Genomic DNA, 17786 nt, shown 5'->3' with positions numbered 1-17786 from the left:
CACCTTCCATGGTGGAGCTGGTCTATTTATTATATCTCTCTCCTCACCTTCCATTGTTGGAGCTGGTCTAGTTATTATATCTCAATGCTCACCTTCCATGGTGGAGCTGGTCTAGTTATTATATCTCTATGCTCACCTTCCATGGTGGAGCTGGTCTAGTTATTATATCTCTATGCTCACCTTCCATGGTGGAGCTGGTCTAGTTATTATATCTCTATCCTCGCCTTCCATGGTGGAGCTGGTCTAGTTATTTTATCTCTATGCTCACCTTCCATGGTGGAGCTGGTCTAGTTATTATATCTCTATGCTCACCTTCCATGGTGGAGCTGGTCTAGTTATTATATCTCTATCCTCACCTTCCATGGTGGAGCTGGTCTAGTTATTATATCTCTATGCTCACCTTCCATGGTGGAGCTGGTCTATTTATTATATCTCTCTCCTCACCTTCCATTGTTGGAGCTGGTCTAGTTATTATATCTCAATGCTCACCTTCCATGGTGGAGCTGGTCTAGTTATTATATCTCTATGCTCACCTTCCATGGTGGAGCTGGTCTAGTTATTATATCTCTATGCTCACCTTCCATGGTGGAGCTGGTCTAGTTATTATATCTCTATCCTCGCCTTCCATGGTGGAGCTGGTCTAGTTATTTTATCTCTATGCTCACCTTCCATGGTGGAGCTGGTCTAGTTATTATATCTCTATGCTCACCTTCCATGGTGGAGCTGGTCTAGTTATTATTTCTCTATGCTCACCTTCCATGGTGGAGCTGGTCTAGTTATTATTTCTCTATGCTCACCTTCCATGGTGGAGCTGGTCTAGTTATTATATCTCTATGCTCACCTTCCATGGTGGAGCTGGTCTAGTTATTATATCTCTATGCTCACCTTCCATGGTGGAGCTGGTCTAGTTATTATATCTCTATGCTCACCTTCCATGGTGGAGCTGGTCTAGTTATTATATCTCTATGCTCACCTTCCATGGTGGAGCTGGTCTAGTTATTATATGTCTATGCTCACCTTCCATGGTGGAGCTGGTCTAGTTATTATTTCTCTATGCTCACCTTCCATGGTGGAGCTGGTCTAGTTATTATATCTCTATGCTCACCTTCCATGGTGGAGCTGGTCTAGTTATTATATCTCTATGCTCACCTTCCATGGTGGAGCTGGTCTAGTTATTATATCTCTATGCTCACCTTCCATGGTGGAGCTGGTCTAGTTATTATATCTCTATCCTCGCCTTCCATGGTGGAGCTGGTCTAGTTATTTTATCTCTATGCTCACCTTCCATGGTGGAGCTGGTCTAGTTATTATATCTCTATGCTCACCTTCCATGGTGGAGCTGGTCTAGTTATTATATCTCTATGCTCACCTTCCATGGTGGAGCTGGTCTAGTTATTATATCTCTATGCTCACCTTCCATGGTGGAGCTGGTCTATTTATTATATCTCTCTCCTCACCTTCCATGGTGGTCGACACGCTGGTGGAAGACGAGTTGCTACCGGACACGGTCATGCCCCCGGCCGATGACGTCATCATAGAACCTCCGCCGGACAGAGTGCCACCTCCTGATGACACAGTGGCTGGTCCCCCGCCGGAAAGTATCGCGACGCCTCCTGATGACATCATGGCTGTTCCCCCACCAGACACCATCGCGGCACCTCCTGATGACACCGTGGCTGCTCCCCCACCGGACACTATCACGCCTCCTCCTGATGGCGCCGTGACGCCTGCTGATGGCGCCGTGACGCCTGCTGATGGCGCCGTGACGCCTGCTGATGGCGCCGTGACGCCTGCTGATGGCGCCGTGACGCCTGCTGATGGCGCCGTGCCGGCTGCTGATGGCGCCGTGCCGGCTGCTGATGGCGCCGTGACGCCTGCTGATGGCGCCGTGACGCCTGCTGATGGCGCCGTGACGCCTGCTGATGGCGCCGTGACGCCTGCTGATGGCGCCGTGACGCCTGCTGATGGCGCCGTGACGCCTGCTGATGGCGCCGTGTCGGCAGCTGATGGCGCCGTACCTCCAGCTGATGGCGCCGTGCCTCCTGCTGATGGCGCCGTGCCTCCTGCTGATGGCGCCGTGCCTCCTGCTGATGGCGCCGTGCCTCCTGCTGATGGCGCCGTGCCGGCTGCTGATGGCGCCGTGCCTCCTGCTGATGGCGCAGTGCCGGCTGCTGATGGCGCCGTGCCTCCTGTTGATGGCGCCGTGACGCCTGTTGATGGCGCCGTGACGCCTGCTGATGGCGCCGTGACGCCTGCTGATGGCGCCGTGACGGCAGCTGATGGCGCCGTGCCTCCTGCTGATGGCGCAGTGACGGCAGCTGATGGCGCCGTGCCTCCTGCTGATGGCGCCGTGCCTCCTGCTGATGGCGCCGTGACGCCTGCTGATGGCGCCGTGACGCCTGCTGATGGCGCCGTGACGCCTGCTGATGGCGCCGTGACGGCAGCTGATGGCGCCGTGCCTCCTGCTGATGGCGCAGTGCCGGCTGCTGATGGTGCCGTGACGCCTGCTGATGGCGCCGTGACGCCTGCTGATGGCGCAGTGCCGGCTGCTGATGGCGCCGTGACGCCTGCTGATGGCGCCGTGCCGGCAGCTGATACCGCCGTGCCGGCAGCTGATACCGCCGTGCCTCCTGCTGATGGCGCCGTGCCTCCTGCTGATGGCGCCGTGCCTCCTGCTGATGGCGCAGTGCCGGCTGTTGATGGCGCCGTGCCTCCTGCTGATGGCGCCGTGCCGGCTGCTGACGGCGCCGTGCCGGCTGCTGACGGCGCCGTGCCTCCTCCTGACGGCGCCGTGCCTCCTCCTGACGGCGCCGTGCCTCCTCCTGACGGCGCCGTGCCTCCTCCTGACGGCGCCGTGCCTCCTCCTGACGGCGCCGTGCCTCCTCCTGACGGCACCGTGCCGCCTCCTGATGGCGCTGTGGCTGGTCCACCGCCGGACACCATTGCGGGGCTTCCTGATGACATCATGGCTGGTCCCCCGCCGGACACCATCCCGGCGCCTCCTGATGACATCATGGCTGCCCCGCCCCCAGAACTGCTGGAGGTAGAGCTAGTGGAATGCATCAACATGGAACTTCCTCCCGTCCCCACTCCTCCTGCCGAGGATTTCACCTCCAACACAGTGGTCCTGGTCACAACAGCCTTACCTGAGTACATAGACAAACGTGTTAATAAGAATTTTAAAACATTTACATATGAAGCAATAGTCCGCCCCAGTGGACGCGTCATATTACCCCTAAAAACACACAAATGGTTCCAATGATTTTTCATGCCATTAATATTTCACGTCGTGAATTTTACAAAACACTTCAAATGAAGCTTGTGTTTGGTGTAGTTCTGCTGTGCATTCGGAAAGTATTCAGACCCCTTCCTTTTTTCCACATTTTGTTACTTTACAGCCTTATTCTAAAAGTTATTAAATAAATGTTTTTTATCAGAGCAAAGTACAGAGAGACCCTTGATGAAAACCTGCTCCAGAGCGCTCAGTACCCTAAGCAACGACCCTTAGCACACAGCCAAGACAACACAGGAGTGGCTTTGGGACAAGTCTCTGAATGTCCTTGAGTGGCCCAGCCAGAGCCCGGACTTGAACCCGATAGAACATCTCTGTAGAGACCTGAAAATAGCTGTGCAGCGACGCTTCCCATGGGAGAAACTCCCCAAATACAGGTGTGCCACGCTTGTAGCGTCATACCCAGGAAGACTAGGCTATAATCTCTGCCAAATGTGCTTCAACAAAGTACTGAGTAAAGGGTCTGAATACTTATGTAAATGTGATGTTTCCGTTTTATATTTTGTATTTTTTTGCTACAATAACTGTCATTATGGGGTATTGTATGTATATTGATGAGGGAAAAAAACTATTTAATCAATTTTAAGAATTAGGCTGTAACGTAACAAAATCAGGAAAAAGTCAAGGGGTCTGAATAGTTTCCGAATGCACTGTACCTTGGCGTGATGTTTTGATAGCCGTGTAATTCTCTCGGACAGTGTGAGTTTTACCAATATATTCGCCTAAATTTACTCAAAGAAATGTGACATGCTAATTGTTGACAAAAGTTACCTTGTCCGGCGGGAGAGATTTGCGCGTTTATCAAAACTTCACGCCAGTGTAAGCCTACACCAGACACAGACCAGGTTATCAACACGTCACACCAGTGTAAGCCTACACCAGACACAGACCAGGTTATCAACACGTCACGCCAGTGTAAGTCTACACCAGACACAGACCAGGTTATCAACACGTCACGCCAGTGTAAGCCTACACCAGACACAGACCAGGTTATCAACACGTCACGCCAGTGTAAGCCTGCACCAGACACAGACCTTGAATAAAAGTAGTTCCAAAATCCCAGATGGAAAATTGAATAGTGAAATAACGATTGCAACCATTTCTGAGTTTTATGACTCATACTGTGGTACTCAATACTTGATAAGAGCTGTGTTTCCATAACTTTGTAAATGTTTTCTTTGTGTATTTTTGTATTTTACAGACTCTTGAAAGATCATCCTTTCATGCATGGACTGAGAGAGATCCTAACTAACAAGTTTTACCTGCCGACCTCCCGGCCCCTCCAGAGACCGAAGTGCCCCCTCCCAGGTCAGCCCCTCCAGAGACTACCGTGCCCCCTCCCAGGTCAGCCCCTCCAGAGACCATGCCCCCTCCCAGGCCGGCTCCCTCCAGCAGATGCTTATACTGCTGGATCTCCATCTCTAGACGACTCTTGATGTTCAGAAGGATCTGGGAGAGCGAGTGAGAGAGGGGGAGGTAGAGAGAGAAAGAGAAAGACAGAGGGGGAGAGGAGGTAGAGAGGGTGGTAGAGAGAGAGGGGGAGAGAGGGTGGTAAAGAGAGAGGGGGTAGAGCGAGAAGAGGGAGAGAGGGTGGTAGGGAGAGAGGGTGGTAGAGAGAGAGGGTGGTAGAGAGAGAGGGTGGTAGAGAGAGAGGGGAGGGAGAGAGGGTGGTAGAGAAAGACAGAGGGGGAGAGGAGGTAGAGAGGGTGGTAGAGAGAGAGGGGGAGAGAGGGTGGTAAAGAGAGAGGGGGTAGAGCGAGAAGAGGGAGAGAGGGTGGTAGGGAGAGAGGGTGGTAGAGAGAGAGGGTGGTAGAGAGAGAGGGGAGGGAGAGAGGGTGGTAGAGAAAGACAGAGGGGGAGAGGGTGGTAGAGAGAGAGGGGGGGAGAGAGGGGGGAGGGGTAGAGAGGGAGTGAGGGAGAGAAGTGGAGAGGTCATTTATGATTGAGCCGGCATTCGCAGCGCTTACCATGAATGCGATATCCATGCTGGAGAAATTACGTATTGTGAGTGTAACGGATGTGAAATGGCTAGCTAGTTAGCGGTGGTGCGCGCTAATAGCCTTTCAATCGGTGACGTCACTTGCTCTGAGACCTTGAAGTAGTGGTTCCACTTGCTCTGCAAGGGCCGCGGCTTTTGTGGAGCGATGGGTAACGATGCTTCGTGGGTGACTGTTGTTGAGGTGTGCAGAGGGTCCCTGGTTCGCGCCCGGGTCGGGGCGAGGGGACAGACTAAAGTTATACTGTTACATTGATACTGTTGACCCGGATCACTGGTTGCTGCGGAAAAAGGAGGAGGTCGAAAGGGGGGTGAGTGTAACGGATGTGAAATGGCTAGCTAGTTAGCGGTGGTTCGCGCTAATAGCCTTTCAATCGGTGACGTCACTTGCTCTGAGACCTTGAAGTAGTGGTTCCCCTTGCAGAGGGGTAACGATGCTTCGTGGGTGCGCAGAGGGTCCCTGGTTCGCGCCCGGGTCGGGGCGAGGGGACGGACGTAAAGCTATACTGTTACATGAGCTGCTCTGTAACGCTCCTCTGTAACGCTCCTATGTAACGCTGCTCTGTAACGCTCCTCTGTAACGCTGCTCTGTAACGCTCCTCTGTTACGCTCCTCTGTAACGCTGCTCTGTAACGCTCCTCTGTAACGCTGCTCTGTAACGCTCCTCTGTAACGCTGCTCTGTAACGCTCCTCTGTAACGCTGCTCTGTAACGCTCCTCTGTAACGCTGCTCTGTAACGCTGCTCTGTAACGCTCCTCTGTAACGCTACTCTGTAACGCTGCTCTGTAACGCTCCTCTGTAACGCTCCTCTGTAACGCTGCTCTGTAACGCGCCTTGGATTAAATCCCTAATCAGTGTTTGTGAGTGATTCAGTATAGAGGTATGGTGACTGTACCTGGTAGTCCTGGCTCTGCTCAGTGGTGCTGGCCCTTATGGAGACCAGTTCTCCCTCCAGGCCCATCACCTTGCCACTATACCCAGACAGACGTTGCTGGAACTGGGACTGAACCTCCAACAGCCTGGCCTCTAGGTTCGCCATCTGGAGGAGGGCAGGGTGGGGGACAAACACAGAGAGAGAGACACAAAGGAAACACACACACACACACACACGGAAGACACACACACACAGAGAATACACACACACATTTAGCATGATAGGGAATGGAAATAGGGACATTTGGGGAGTATAGTGAGTGAGAGGGCATGGTAGGGTCTGTATACCCACCCCCATACGTAGTTCCTGGTATTCCATCTGTAGGGTTGGTATAGTGTGTGTGTATAACCCACCCCCATACATAGTCCCTGGTATTCCATCTGTAGGGTTTGTATAGTGTGTGTGTGTGTGTGTGTGTGTGTGTGTGTGTGTGTGTGTGTGTGTGTGTGTGTGTGTGTGTGTGTGTGTGTGTGTGTGTGTGTGTGTGTGTGTGTGTGTGTGTGTGTGTGTGTGACCCACCCCCATACGTAGTCCCTGGTATTCCATCTGTAGGGTTTGTATAGTGTGTGTGTGTGACCCACCCCCATACATAGTCCCTGGTATTCCATCTGTAGGGTTTGTATAGTGTGTGTGTGAGACCCACCCCCATACGTAGTCCCTGGTATTCCATCTGTAGGGTTTGTATAGTGTGTGTGTGAGACCCACCCCCATACGTAGTCCCTGGTATTCCATCTGTAGGGTTTGTATAGTGTGCGTGTGTGTGTGTGTGAGACCCACCCCCATACGTAGTCCCTAGTATTCCATCTGTAGGGTTTGTATAGTGTGTGTGTGTAACCCACCCCCATACGTAGTTCCTGGTATTCCATCTGTAGGGTTTGTATAGTGTGTGTGTGTAACCCACCCCCATACGTAGTCCCTGGTATTCCATCTGTAGGGTTGGTATAGTGTGTGTGTATAACCCACCCCCATACATAGTCCCTGGTATTCCATCTGTAGGGTTTGTATAGTGTGTGTGTGTGTGTGTGTGTGTGTGTGTGTGTGTGTGTGTGTGTGTGTGTGTGTGTGTGTGTGTGTGTGTGTGTGTGTGTGTGTGTGTGTGTGTGTGTGTGTGTGTGTGTGTGTGTGTGTGTGTGTGTGTGTGTGTGTGTGTGTGACCCACCCCCATACGTAGTCCCTGGTATTCCATCTGTAGGGTTTGTATAGTGTGTGTGTGTGACCCACCCCCATACATAGTCCCTGGTATTCCATCTGTAGGGTTTGTATAGTGTGTGTGTGAGACCCACCCCCATACGTAGTCCCTGGTATTCCATCTGTAGTGTTTGTATAGTGTGTGTGTGTAACCCACCCCCATACGTAGTCCCTGGTATTCCATCTGTAGGGTTTGTGTGTGAGACCCACCCCCATACGTAGTCCCTGGTATTCCATCTGTAGGGTTTGTATAGTGTGCGTGTGTGTGAGACCCACCCCCATACGTAGTCCCTGGTATTCCATCTGTAGGGTTTGTATAGTGTGTGTGTGTAACCCACCCCCATACGTAGTTCCTGGTATTCCATCTGTAGGGTTTGTATAGTGTGTGTGTAACCCACCCCCATACGTAGTCCCTGGTATTCCATCTGTAGGGTTGGTATAGTGTGTGTGTATAACCCACCCCCATACATAGTCCCTGGTATTCCATCTGTAGGGTTTGTATAGTGTGTGTGTGTGTGTGTGTGTGTGTGTGTGTGTGTGTGTGTGTGTGTGTGTGTGTGTGTGTGTGTGTGTGTGTGTGTGTGTGTGTGTGTGTGTGTGTGTGTGTGTGTGTGTGTGTGTGTGTGTGTGTGTGTGTGTGTGTGTGTGTGTGTGTGTGTGACCCACCCCCATACGTAGTCCCTGGTATTCCATCTGTAGGGTTTGTATAGTGTGTGTGTGTGACCCACCCCCATACATAGTCCCTGGTATTCCATCTGTAGGGTTTGTATAGTGTGTGTGTGAGACCCACCCTCATACGTAGTCCCTGGTATTCCATCTGTAGTGTTTGTATAGTGTGTGTGTGTAACCCACCCCCATACGTAGTCCCTGGTATTCCATCTGTAGGGTTTGTGTGTGAGACCCACCCCCATACGTAGTCCCTGGTATTCCATCTGTAGGGTTTGTATAGTGTGCGTGTGTGTGAGACCCACCCCCATACGTAGTCCCTGGTATTCCATCTGTAGGGTTTGTATAGTGTGTGTGTGTAACCCACCCCCATACGTAGTTCCTGGTATTCCATCTGTAGGGTTTGTATAGTGTGTGTGTGTAACCCACCCCCATACGTAGTCCCTGGTATTCCATCTGTAGGGTTTGTATAGTGTGTGTGTAACCCACCCCCATACGTAGTCCCTGGTATTCCATCTGTAGGGTTTGTATAGTGTGTGTGTGTAACCCACCCCCATACGTAGTCCCTGGTATTCCATCTGTAGGGTTTGTATAGTGTGTGTGTGTAACCCACCCCCATACGTAGTCCCTGGTATTCCATCTGTAGGGTTTGTATAGTGTGTGTGTGTGTAACCCACCCCCATACGTAGTCCCTGGTATTCCGTCTGTAGGGTTTGTATAGTGTGTGTGTGTGTGTAACCCACCCCCATACGTAGTCCCTGGTATTCCATCTGTAGGGTTTTTATTGTGTGTGTGTGTGTGTGTGTGTGTGTGTGTGTGTGTGTGTGTGTGTGTGTGTGTGTGTGTGTGTGTGTGTGTGTGTGTGTGTGTGTGTGTGTGTGTGTGTGTGTGACCCACCCCCATACGTAGTCCCTGGTATTCCATCTGTAGGGTTTGTATAGTGTGTGTGTGACCCACCCCCATACGTAGACCCTGGTATTCCATCTGTAGGGTTTGTATAGTGTGTGTGTAACCCACCCCCATACGTAGTCCCTGGTATTCCATCTGTAGGGTTTGTATAGTGTGTGTGTGACCCACCCCCATACGTAGTCCCTGGTATTCCATCTGTAGGGTCTGTATACCCACCCCCATACGTAGTCCTTGGTATTCCATCTGTAGGGTTTGTATAGTGTGTGTGTGACCCACCCCCAAACGTAGTCCCTGGTATTCCATCTGTAGGGTCTGTATACCCACCCCCATACGTAGTCCCTGGTATTCCATCTGTAGGGTTTGTATAGTGTGTGTGACCCACCCCCATACGTAGTCCCTGGTATTCCATCTGTAGGGTTTGTATAGTGTGTGTGTGACCCACCCCCAAACGTAGTCCCTGGTATTCCATCTGTAGGGTCTGTATACCCACCCCCACACGTAGTCCCTGGTAATCCATCTGTAGGGTTTGTATAGTGTGTGTGTGACCCACCCCCATACGTAGTCCCTGGTATTCCATCTGTAGGGTCTGTATACCCACCCCCATACGTAGTCCCTGGTATTCCATCTGTAGGGTTTGTATAGTGTGTGTGTGTGTGTGACCCACCCCCAAACGTAGTCCCTGGTATTCCATCTGTAGGGTCTGTTTACCCACCCCCATACGTAGTCCCTGGTATTCCATCTGTAGGGTTTGTATAGTGTGTGTGTGTGTAACCCACCCCCATAAGTAGTCCCTGGTATTCCATCTGTAGGGTTTGTATAGTGTGTGTGTGTAACCCACCCCCATACGTAGTCCCTGGTATTCCATCTGTAGGGTTTGTATAGTGTGTGTGTGACCCACCCCCATACGTAGTCCCTGGTATTCCATCTGTAGGGTTTGTATAGTGTGTGTGTGTGTGTGACCCACCCTCATACGTAGTCCCTGGTATTCCATCTGTAGGGTTTGTATAGTGTGTGTGTGTGACCCACCCCCATACGTAGTCCCTGGTATTCCATCTGTAGGGTGTGTATAGTGTGTGTGTGTGTGTGTGTGTGTGTGTGTGTGTGTGTGTGTAACCCACCACCATACGTAGTCCCTGGTATTCCATCTGTAGGGTTTGTATAGTGTGTGTGTGTGTGACAAACCCCCATACGTAGTCCCTGGTATTCCATCTGTAGGGTCTGGTAGCGGTTCCGTAACTCTGTCATCTCCGACGTGGTCGTCGTGGTCGTCTCCATCACCACCGCCGACTCTGCCTGCTTCATCTCCACCTGACACACACAAGAGAGAGACACACGTCACACACACACACACACACACACACACACACACACACACACACACACACACACACACACACACACACACACACACACACACACACACACAGAGACATGTCACACACACACACACACACACAGAGACATGTCACACACACACACACACACACACACACACACACACACACACACACACACACACACACACACACACACACACACACTCAGCACCTCTGATACATGTTTTAATGTTGGCCTGTGGTAGTGCCTGCGTTGGCGTGGTAACAGACCTGTTTCATGTACCAGGCCTCGGCCTGTCTGCGGTTTTTCTCCACGGCCGCCTCGTACTCCGACCTGACCTCAGCTAGCATCAGAGACAAGTCCTGGCTCTTAGCAGCCTGGACATCCACGTTCACCTGGCCCGTCATCCCCCCACGCATGGACAACAGCTCCTAGAGAGGTCACATGTTAGGGGTCAGAGGGTGAGAGAGAAACACAGAGGAAGAGAGATAGACAGAGAGAAACACAGAGGGAGAGAGAGATGGACAAAGAGAGAAACAGAGAGGGAGACCGAGAGAGAAACAGAGAAAGAGAGAGCGAGAGAGAAACAGAGAAAGAGAGAGCGAGAGAAACACAGCGGGAGAGAGAGATGGACAAAGAGAGAAACAGAGAGAGAGAGACCGAGAGAGAAACAGAGAAAGAGAGAGCGAGAGAAAAAGAGACAGGTGTGCCCTCACCTCTTCATGGCTCTTCGCCATGGAGACCCGTTCGTTCTGGTACCCCTGCAGGTCCTGCATCATGGCTGTGATGTTCATCTCAAACTCCCGCTGCAGGTTCCTCAGACCCCCGATGTCCCCCTCCACACACTGGCGCAAAGACAGCTCATTCTCCCACCTGGCAGAAATACAATGAATATAGAGATGACACCATAGTAATAGGCCCAGAGAGATGAGTGACAGATCCGTTAGCTCTTTGGGGTTTTAGGCTGGGTATCTGTAAAGCCCTTTTGTGACAACTGCTGATGTAAAAAGGGCTTTAACTCTACAGGATCGATGGGTCCCCCGAGGGACGGTTGAGTTAACGTAGGCTAATGTGATTAGCATGAAGTTGTAAGTAACGAAAACATATCCCAGGACATAGACATATCTGATATGGGCAGAAAGCTTACATTCTTGTTAATCTAACTGCACTGTCCAATTTACAGTAGGTATTACAGTGAAAGAATACCATGCTATTGTTTGAGGAGAGTGGACAGTTATGAACTTGAAAATGTATTAATAAACCAATTAGGCACATTTGGGCAGTCTTGATACAACATTTTGAACAGAAATGCAATGGTTCATTGTATCAGTCTAAAACATTGCGCATGCACTGCTGTCATCTGCTGGCCAAAATCTAAATTGCGGCTGGGCTGGAATAATACATTATGGCCTTTCTCTTGCATTTCAAAGATGCTACAAAAAAATACAAAAAAAAACGCATGTTTTTTTCTTTGTATTATCTTTTGCCAGATCTAATGTGTTATACTCTCCTACATTAATTTAACATTTCCACAAACTTCAAAGTGTTTCCATTCAAATGTTATCAAGAATATGCAGATCCTTGCTTCAGGTCCTGAGCTACAGGCAGTTAGATTTGGGTATGTCATTTTAGGCGAAAATTGAAAAAAGGGGCGGATCCTTAAGAGGTTGTTTAAGAAATGACTGTGATTGATTGATAACGGCAAGATAAGGACTAATAACTGATAACTGCAAGATAAGGACTAATAGTTCATAGCCTACACGCTACACACAGTGAGCATTTCAACCATAGAAACAGCGTCATTCTAGGTCTATTATTTCAACACCGGGTCAGGTGAACTCGATAACTGCCATGGTTTTGTTATAAGAAATGTATGTTTTGTAATCTGAGAGTGATTAAGAAAATCAGTGGGGTTACAACTACAAGCAAAGACCCTACAGAAGTAGCCTATGATAACGGGGAGCATTTCATCTCCCGAACCACAGCTGTTAGCCTGGGCACCTGTCTGTTCGTGCTATCGTTCCACTCCTTGCCACTGCCTGTTTGGAATGTGGCACGGCGTAAAAGGAGTGGAATGTTAGCACAAACAGACAGGTACCAGGCTAACAGCTGTGTCTCTTCTAATTCACGTCCTTGCCATTTCCTGACGACTAATTGTCCAATAGACTTGGTCTGTAGGAGAAGATGAGGATTAAGTAATGAATAGAGTTGTTTGGACTATCTATAGGCTGCAGCTGATTGAATTATTTTATTTATTGGTACCTACTTCATTGAGACATAGTGTATATATTGTTGTGTATATATTGTTGTGTATATATTGCTGTGTATATATTGCTGTGTATATATTGTTGTGTATATATTGCTGTGTATATATTGCTGTGTATATATTGCTGTGTATATATTGTTGATTAGTTATATAGGTAACAACTGGTTTTATTGGTACCTACTTCATTGAGACATAGTGTATATATTGCTGTGTATATATTGTTGTGTATATATTGCTGTGTATATATTGCTGTGTATAGATTGCTGTGTATATATTGCTGTGTATATATTGTTGTGTATATATTGCTGTGTATATATTGCTGTGTATATATTGCTGTGTATAGATTTCTGTGTATATATTGCTGTGTATATATTGCTGTGTATATATTGTTGTGTATATATTGTTGATTAGTTATATAGGTAACAACTGGTTTTATTGGTACCTACTTCATTGAGACATAGTGTATATATTGTTGTGTATATATTGCTGTGTATATATTGCTGTGTATAGATTGCTGTGTATATATTGCTGTGTATATATTGCTGTGTATAGATTGCTGTGTATAGATTGCTGTGTATATATTGCTGTGTATATATTGTTGTGTACTGTATATATTGCTGTGTATATATTGATGTGTATATATTGTTGTGTATATATTGTTGATTAGTTATATAGGTAACAACTGGTTTTATTGGTACCTACTTCATTGAGACATAGTGTATATATTGTTGTGTATATATTGCTGTGTATATATTGCTGTGTATAGATTGCTGTGTATATATTGCTGTGTATAGATTGTTGTGTATAGATTGTTGTGTATATATTGCTGTGTATATATTGCTGTGTATAGATTGCTGTGTATAGATTGCTGTGTATAGATTGCTGTGTATATATTGCTGTGTATATATTGCTGTGTATAGATTGCTGTGTATATATTGCTGTGTATATATTGCTGTGTATATATTGCTGTGTATAGATTGCTGTGTATATATTGCTGTGTATATATTGCTGTGTATAGATTGCTGTGTATATATTGCTGTGTATATATTGTTGTGTACTGTATATATTGCTGTGTATATATTGCTGTGTATATATTGTTGATTAGTTATATAGGTAACAACTGTGGGAGTGGTGCATAAAGAAACATTCTCCTCCAGGACTTAGAACCTGTTTCACTGTTCAGGATATGTCCACTATGTATCAATGAGATACCTTAATGAAGAATATAATTCAATCAAGTTTCCACGACAATCTACTCAAAATGTTGCCAAGGACACTAAAGTATTCATCCATCCATTCATCCATACCTACATCCATTCATCCATCCAATCATCCATCCATTCATCCATCCAATCATCCATCCTACTTGACTCTGAAGTCGTCAGCAGTCAGCTTGGCGTTGTCGATCTCCACGGCAATCTGAGTGTTCTGTATCAGGAAAGCCATGAGCTGCAGATAGAGACAGGAGTCAGACACTGTGTGTGTGTGTGTGTGTGTGTGTGTGTGTGTGTGTGTGTGTGTGTGTGTGTGTGTGTGTGTGTGTGTGTGTGTGTGTGTGTCTCTGTGTGTCTCTGTGTGTCTCTGTGTGTCTGTGTGTGTCTGTGTGTGTGTCCCACAAGCCATTTCACAAATGATGATGCTTTTCAAAAATATCATATCATTTTTGGAGAAATAATTTCCAAAGACGTTTTAGAGCATGTAGTAAGGTATTCAAATGATGTAAAATAAAGGTACATTTAAAAAATGCACTCAATAAAGTACTCCTTAATGCACTCAACAACATACCCCATAATGCACTCAACAACATAGCCCATAATGCACTCAACAACATAGCCCATAATGCACTCAACAACATACCCCATAATGCACTCAACAACATACCCCATAATGCACTCAACAACATACCCCATAATGCACTCAACAACATACCTCATAATGCACTCAACAACATACCTCATAATGCACTCAATAACATACCCCATAATGCACTCAACAACATACCCCATAATGCACTCAACAACATACCCCATAATGCACTCAACAACATAGCCCATAATGCACTCAATAACATACCCCATAATGCACTCAACAACATACCCCATAATGCACTCAACAACATACCCCATAATGCACTCAACAACACCCCATAATGCACTCAACAACATACCCCATAATGCACTCAATAACAACACCCCATAATGCACTCAACAACATACCCCATAATGCACTCAATAACATACCCCATAATGCACTCAATAACATACCCCATAATGCACTCAATAACATACCCCATAATGCACTCAACAACATACCTCATAATGCACTCAACAACATACCCCATAATGTACTCAACAACATACCCCATAATGCACTCAACAACAACACCCCATAATGCACTCAACAACAACACCCCATAATGCACTCAACAACAACACCCCATAATGCACTCAACAACAACACCCCATAATGCACTCAATAACATACCCCATAATGCACTCAACAACATATATGACTATAGCAAATATAGATAAGATCATCTACAATACTGGATATTATTTTAGCAAAAACATCCCAAGACATTTAGCAGTAGGCTCCCACTGGGCACATACTGTATGTCAATTCAACGTCTGTCCCACATTGGTTCAACGTCATTTCATTGAAATGACGTGGAAACAAAGTTGATTGAACCAGTGTGTGTCCAGTGGGATAGTTCTTGTGCGCTTTTACGCACAACTTTTCCAAATGGCAAGCTCGCCCAGGGAGAGAGACGGAGAGAGATAGTTTTAACCCCTACCTGCTCCATGAGGGGTTTGAGGGTTGCGTCGTAGATGGTCAGGTCATGCGCCTCCACCTTGTTGAAGGTGAAGGTCTTCAGCTTCTCCTCCAGCTGGTGGTTGGTGGCCTCCAGCTGGCGAACCTTCTCCATGTAGGTTGCCAGGCGGTCGTTCAGGTTGTGCATGTGCTGCTTCTCGTTACCGGCGAACCCGAGGGACGTGTCCTCAACACTTCCACCGTACCCGAAACCTCCTCCTCCACCGCCTCCACCGCCCCCGAACATCCCGCTGCCGCCGCCACCGGTGCTCATCCCACTCCCCAGACCTGCCATGTGGCTGGAGGATGACATCCTGAACCCTCCTCCTCCACCGTCTCCAAAGCCCTTCCCGAAGCCGAGACTAGCGCCTCCTCCTCCGACCCCAATGCCCATTCTGCTCCCGAAGCTGGAGCGCATTGACGACCCCCCGGCGGAGGACAATGCCATCTTCCGGCTCCCGAACCCGGAGAAAGAGTTGGCGGAGAACCGCTGCTTCCCGGACAGACTCATCGATCAGGACTACAACAATGACTATGGCCTAGCCGAGAGAAAGAGACTGCCTATCTTTCAGTCTTCTGTCCTCTACCGCTACTGCTGCTTTTGCTGCTGCTGCTGAGGTGGCGAGGGTCTGAAGCGGCTGAGAGAGCCTGTGACCGCGGCTACTGTCACCGAGCTTCATGTGTTAATATCCAGAGTATTAAGTGATGGATATATATACAGCGGCACTGGCTCGCTCTCCACGCCCCGGTAAAGCGCAATTGGCCACTGGTAGCCGAACCCCCCAGCCCCAGGCCAATGTTCCTTGATCTTTTGGGTGGAGCTGAAGGTACAGGGAGGTGAACTGTGTATTAATGTGACTGTCACGTGGCTAAGGGCGTGGCACTGCACACAGGACAGCCCACAGGGCTCTGTGGAAAAGTAGTGCACTATGCAGTGATGCAAAGTACTGAAGTAAAAATACTTTAAAGCACTACTTACAATTGGGTACTTTAACCACCACTGGAAAGTAGTGCATTATGTAGGGAATAGGGTGCATTAGGGATGTATATTAGGGTAAAGTAGTGCACTATGTAGGGAATAGGGAACCATTAGGGTAAAGTAGTGCACTATGTAGGGAATAGGGTGCCATTAGGGTAAAGTAGTGCACTATGTAGGGAATAGGGAACCATTAGGGTAAAGTAGTGCACTATGTAGGGAATAGGGTGCCATTAGGGTAAAGTAGTGCACTATGTAGGGAATAGGGTGCCATTAGGGTAAAGTAGTGCACTACGTAGGGAATAGGGAGCCATTTGGGAAATAACCACAAGTGTTTTTCTATTACTTTTACATAATGGTCCATTAGGGCGGTTCTCATTAAGCAAAAATTCTGAATTTGTGGTGTTTGTGTGCGTGCGTGTGTGTGTCAGTCAGTGTGTGTGTACCATTGGGTGTGTGTGTCAGTCAGGGTGTGTGTGTCAGTCAGTTTGTGTGTCCCATTGGGTGTGCCAGTTTGTGTAGGTGATGATCATGACAGTTCATGATTGATTGTTGTTTTCACACCAACATAATGACAGATGTCTGGCTGAGACAGGTCTACATGGCACAGAACGTGATTCAATGCAAGCCACACTTGAATTTATGTAACCCAATCAAAATCCCCCCCAGATGACGGCCTCTCTTTTAGACTTTTTGACTGATTCCAAAAGTTTGCAACAGATTTTTATCTTAACAAATGAATAATAATAAAAATAAATAAACAGAATAGAGGAGACACCCTTCGGGACAAATCCCTTCTTCGATTGGACCCACCATGGGGAGAGATCTCTCCTTTCGTGATCCCACGGTTCACAGCCAGCACATTCACGCTGCCTGCAGCTGTGTGCAAACAGTGGCCCGGTTGCATTTCTTTACCAAGACCAAAGGGGTTGGGTGTTGTTGTTGTTCATCACAGCGAAAGTAATCAAATGAAGCATAACGACATTTACATGAAGCTTCGAAGGGAAGGAATCGTTTAAATGCAGATATCAAAGATAGGTTTATTTGAAGTGTTTGTCCGTGTGTGCACTGCACAGCTCGAGGCCTCCCAACCGCGAGCCCTGTGCCTAAACTTTTGATACACATTTAAGATTGATTTACGGATTGTTGGAGAGAGGAAGAGTGGTGAGGGAGACACTGGAGGAGAGAGAAAGGGAGAGAGTGTGTGAGAGAGAAGAGAGTGAGGAGATAGAGATAAAGAGAGAATGATAGTGGGAGAATGGAGAGAGAAAGGGAGAGTGTATGTGAGAGAGAAGAGAGTGAGGAGATGGAGATAAAGAGAGAATGATAGTGGGAGAATGGAGAGATTAATCAAGAGATTGGCTCTTGGCACAGCAGTCAGGGTGTCATGATTGAACCTGTTAGGATGCT

At 48.0% G+C, this 17786-nt stretch overlaps 2 protein-coding genes across 2 annotated transcripts; one reads left to right on the top strand and one right to left on the bottom strand.

The window, feature by feature from the left end:
- Positions 1–1462: 1462 nt before the first annotated feature.
- Positions 1463–3262, top strand: LOC120023536 (basic proline-rich protein-like). Its single transcript, XM_038967568.1, has one exon. It carries the CDS (start codon positions 1463–1465, stop codon positions 3260–3262), a length of 1800 nt encoding a protein of 599 aa, XP_038823496.1.
- Positions 3263–4101: 839 nt separating this feature from the next.
- Positions 4102–15911, bottom strand: LOC120023527 (keratin, type I cytoskeletal 13-like). The gene is made up of 7 exons (XM_038967557.1): positions 15384–15911; positions 13956–14038; positions 11040–11196; positions 10593–10754; positions 6184–6327; positions 4563–4741; positions 4102–4117 (listed from the first exon to the last, which is right to left on the bottom strand). Exons 1-7 carry the CDS (start codon positions 15909–15911, stop codon positions 4102–4104), a joined length of 1269 nt encoding a protein of 422 aa, XP_038823485.1.
- Between the last annotated feature and the right edge of the window lie 1875 nt (positions 15912–17786).

Source organism: Salvelinus namaycush, chromosome 2 (genome assembly GCF_016432855.1).
Source record: "Salvelinus namaycush isolate Seneca chromosome 2, SaNama_1.0, whole genome shotgun sequence".
Lineage (NCBI taxonomy): Eukaryota > Metazoa > Chordata > Actinopteri > Salmoniformes > Salmonidae > Salvelinus > Salvelinus namaycush.
This window is presented reverse-complemented; position numbering and strand designations above follow the sequence as displayed.

Coding starts and splice junctions, on each gene's coding strand:
- LOC120023527 (XM_038967557.1), bottom strand. CDS start 15,911: ATGAGTCTGTCCGGGAAGCAGCGGTTCTCCGCCAACTCTTTCTCCGGG. Junction 6,328..10,592: donor AGGCCTGGTACATGAAACAG/GTCTGTTACCAC, acceptor GCCCTCCTCCAG/ATGGCGAACCTAGAGGCCAG. Junction 4,742..6,183: donor AGCAGAGCCAGGACTACCAG/GTACAGTCACCA, acceptor TCGCTCTCCCAG/ATCCTTCTGAACATCAAGAG.
- LOC120023536 (XM_038967568.1), top strand. CDS start 1,463: ATGGTGGTCGACACGCTGGTGGAAGACGAGTTGCTACCGGACACGGTC.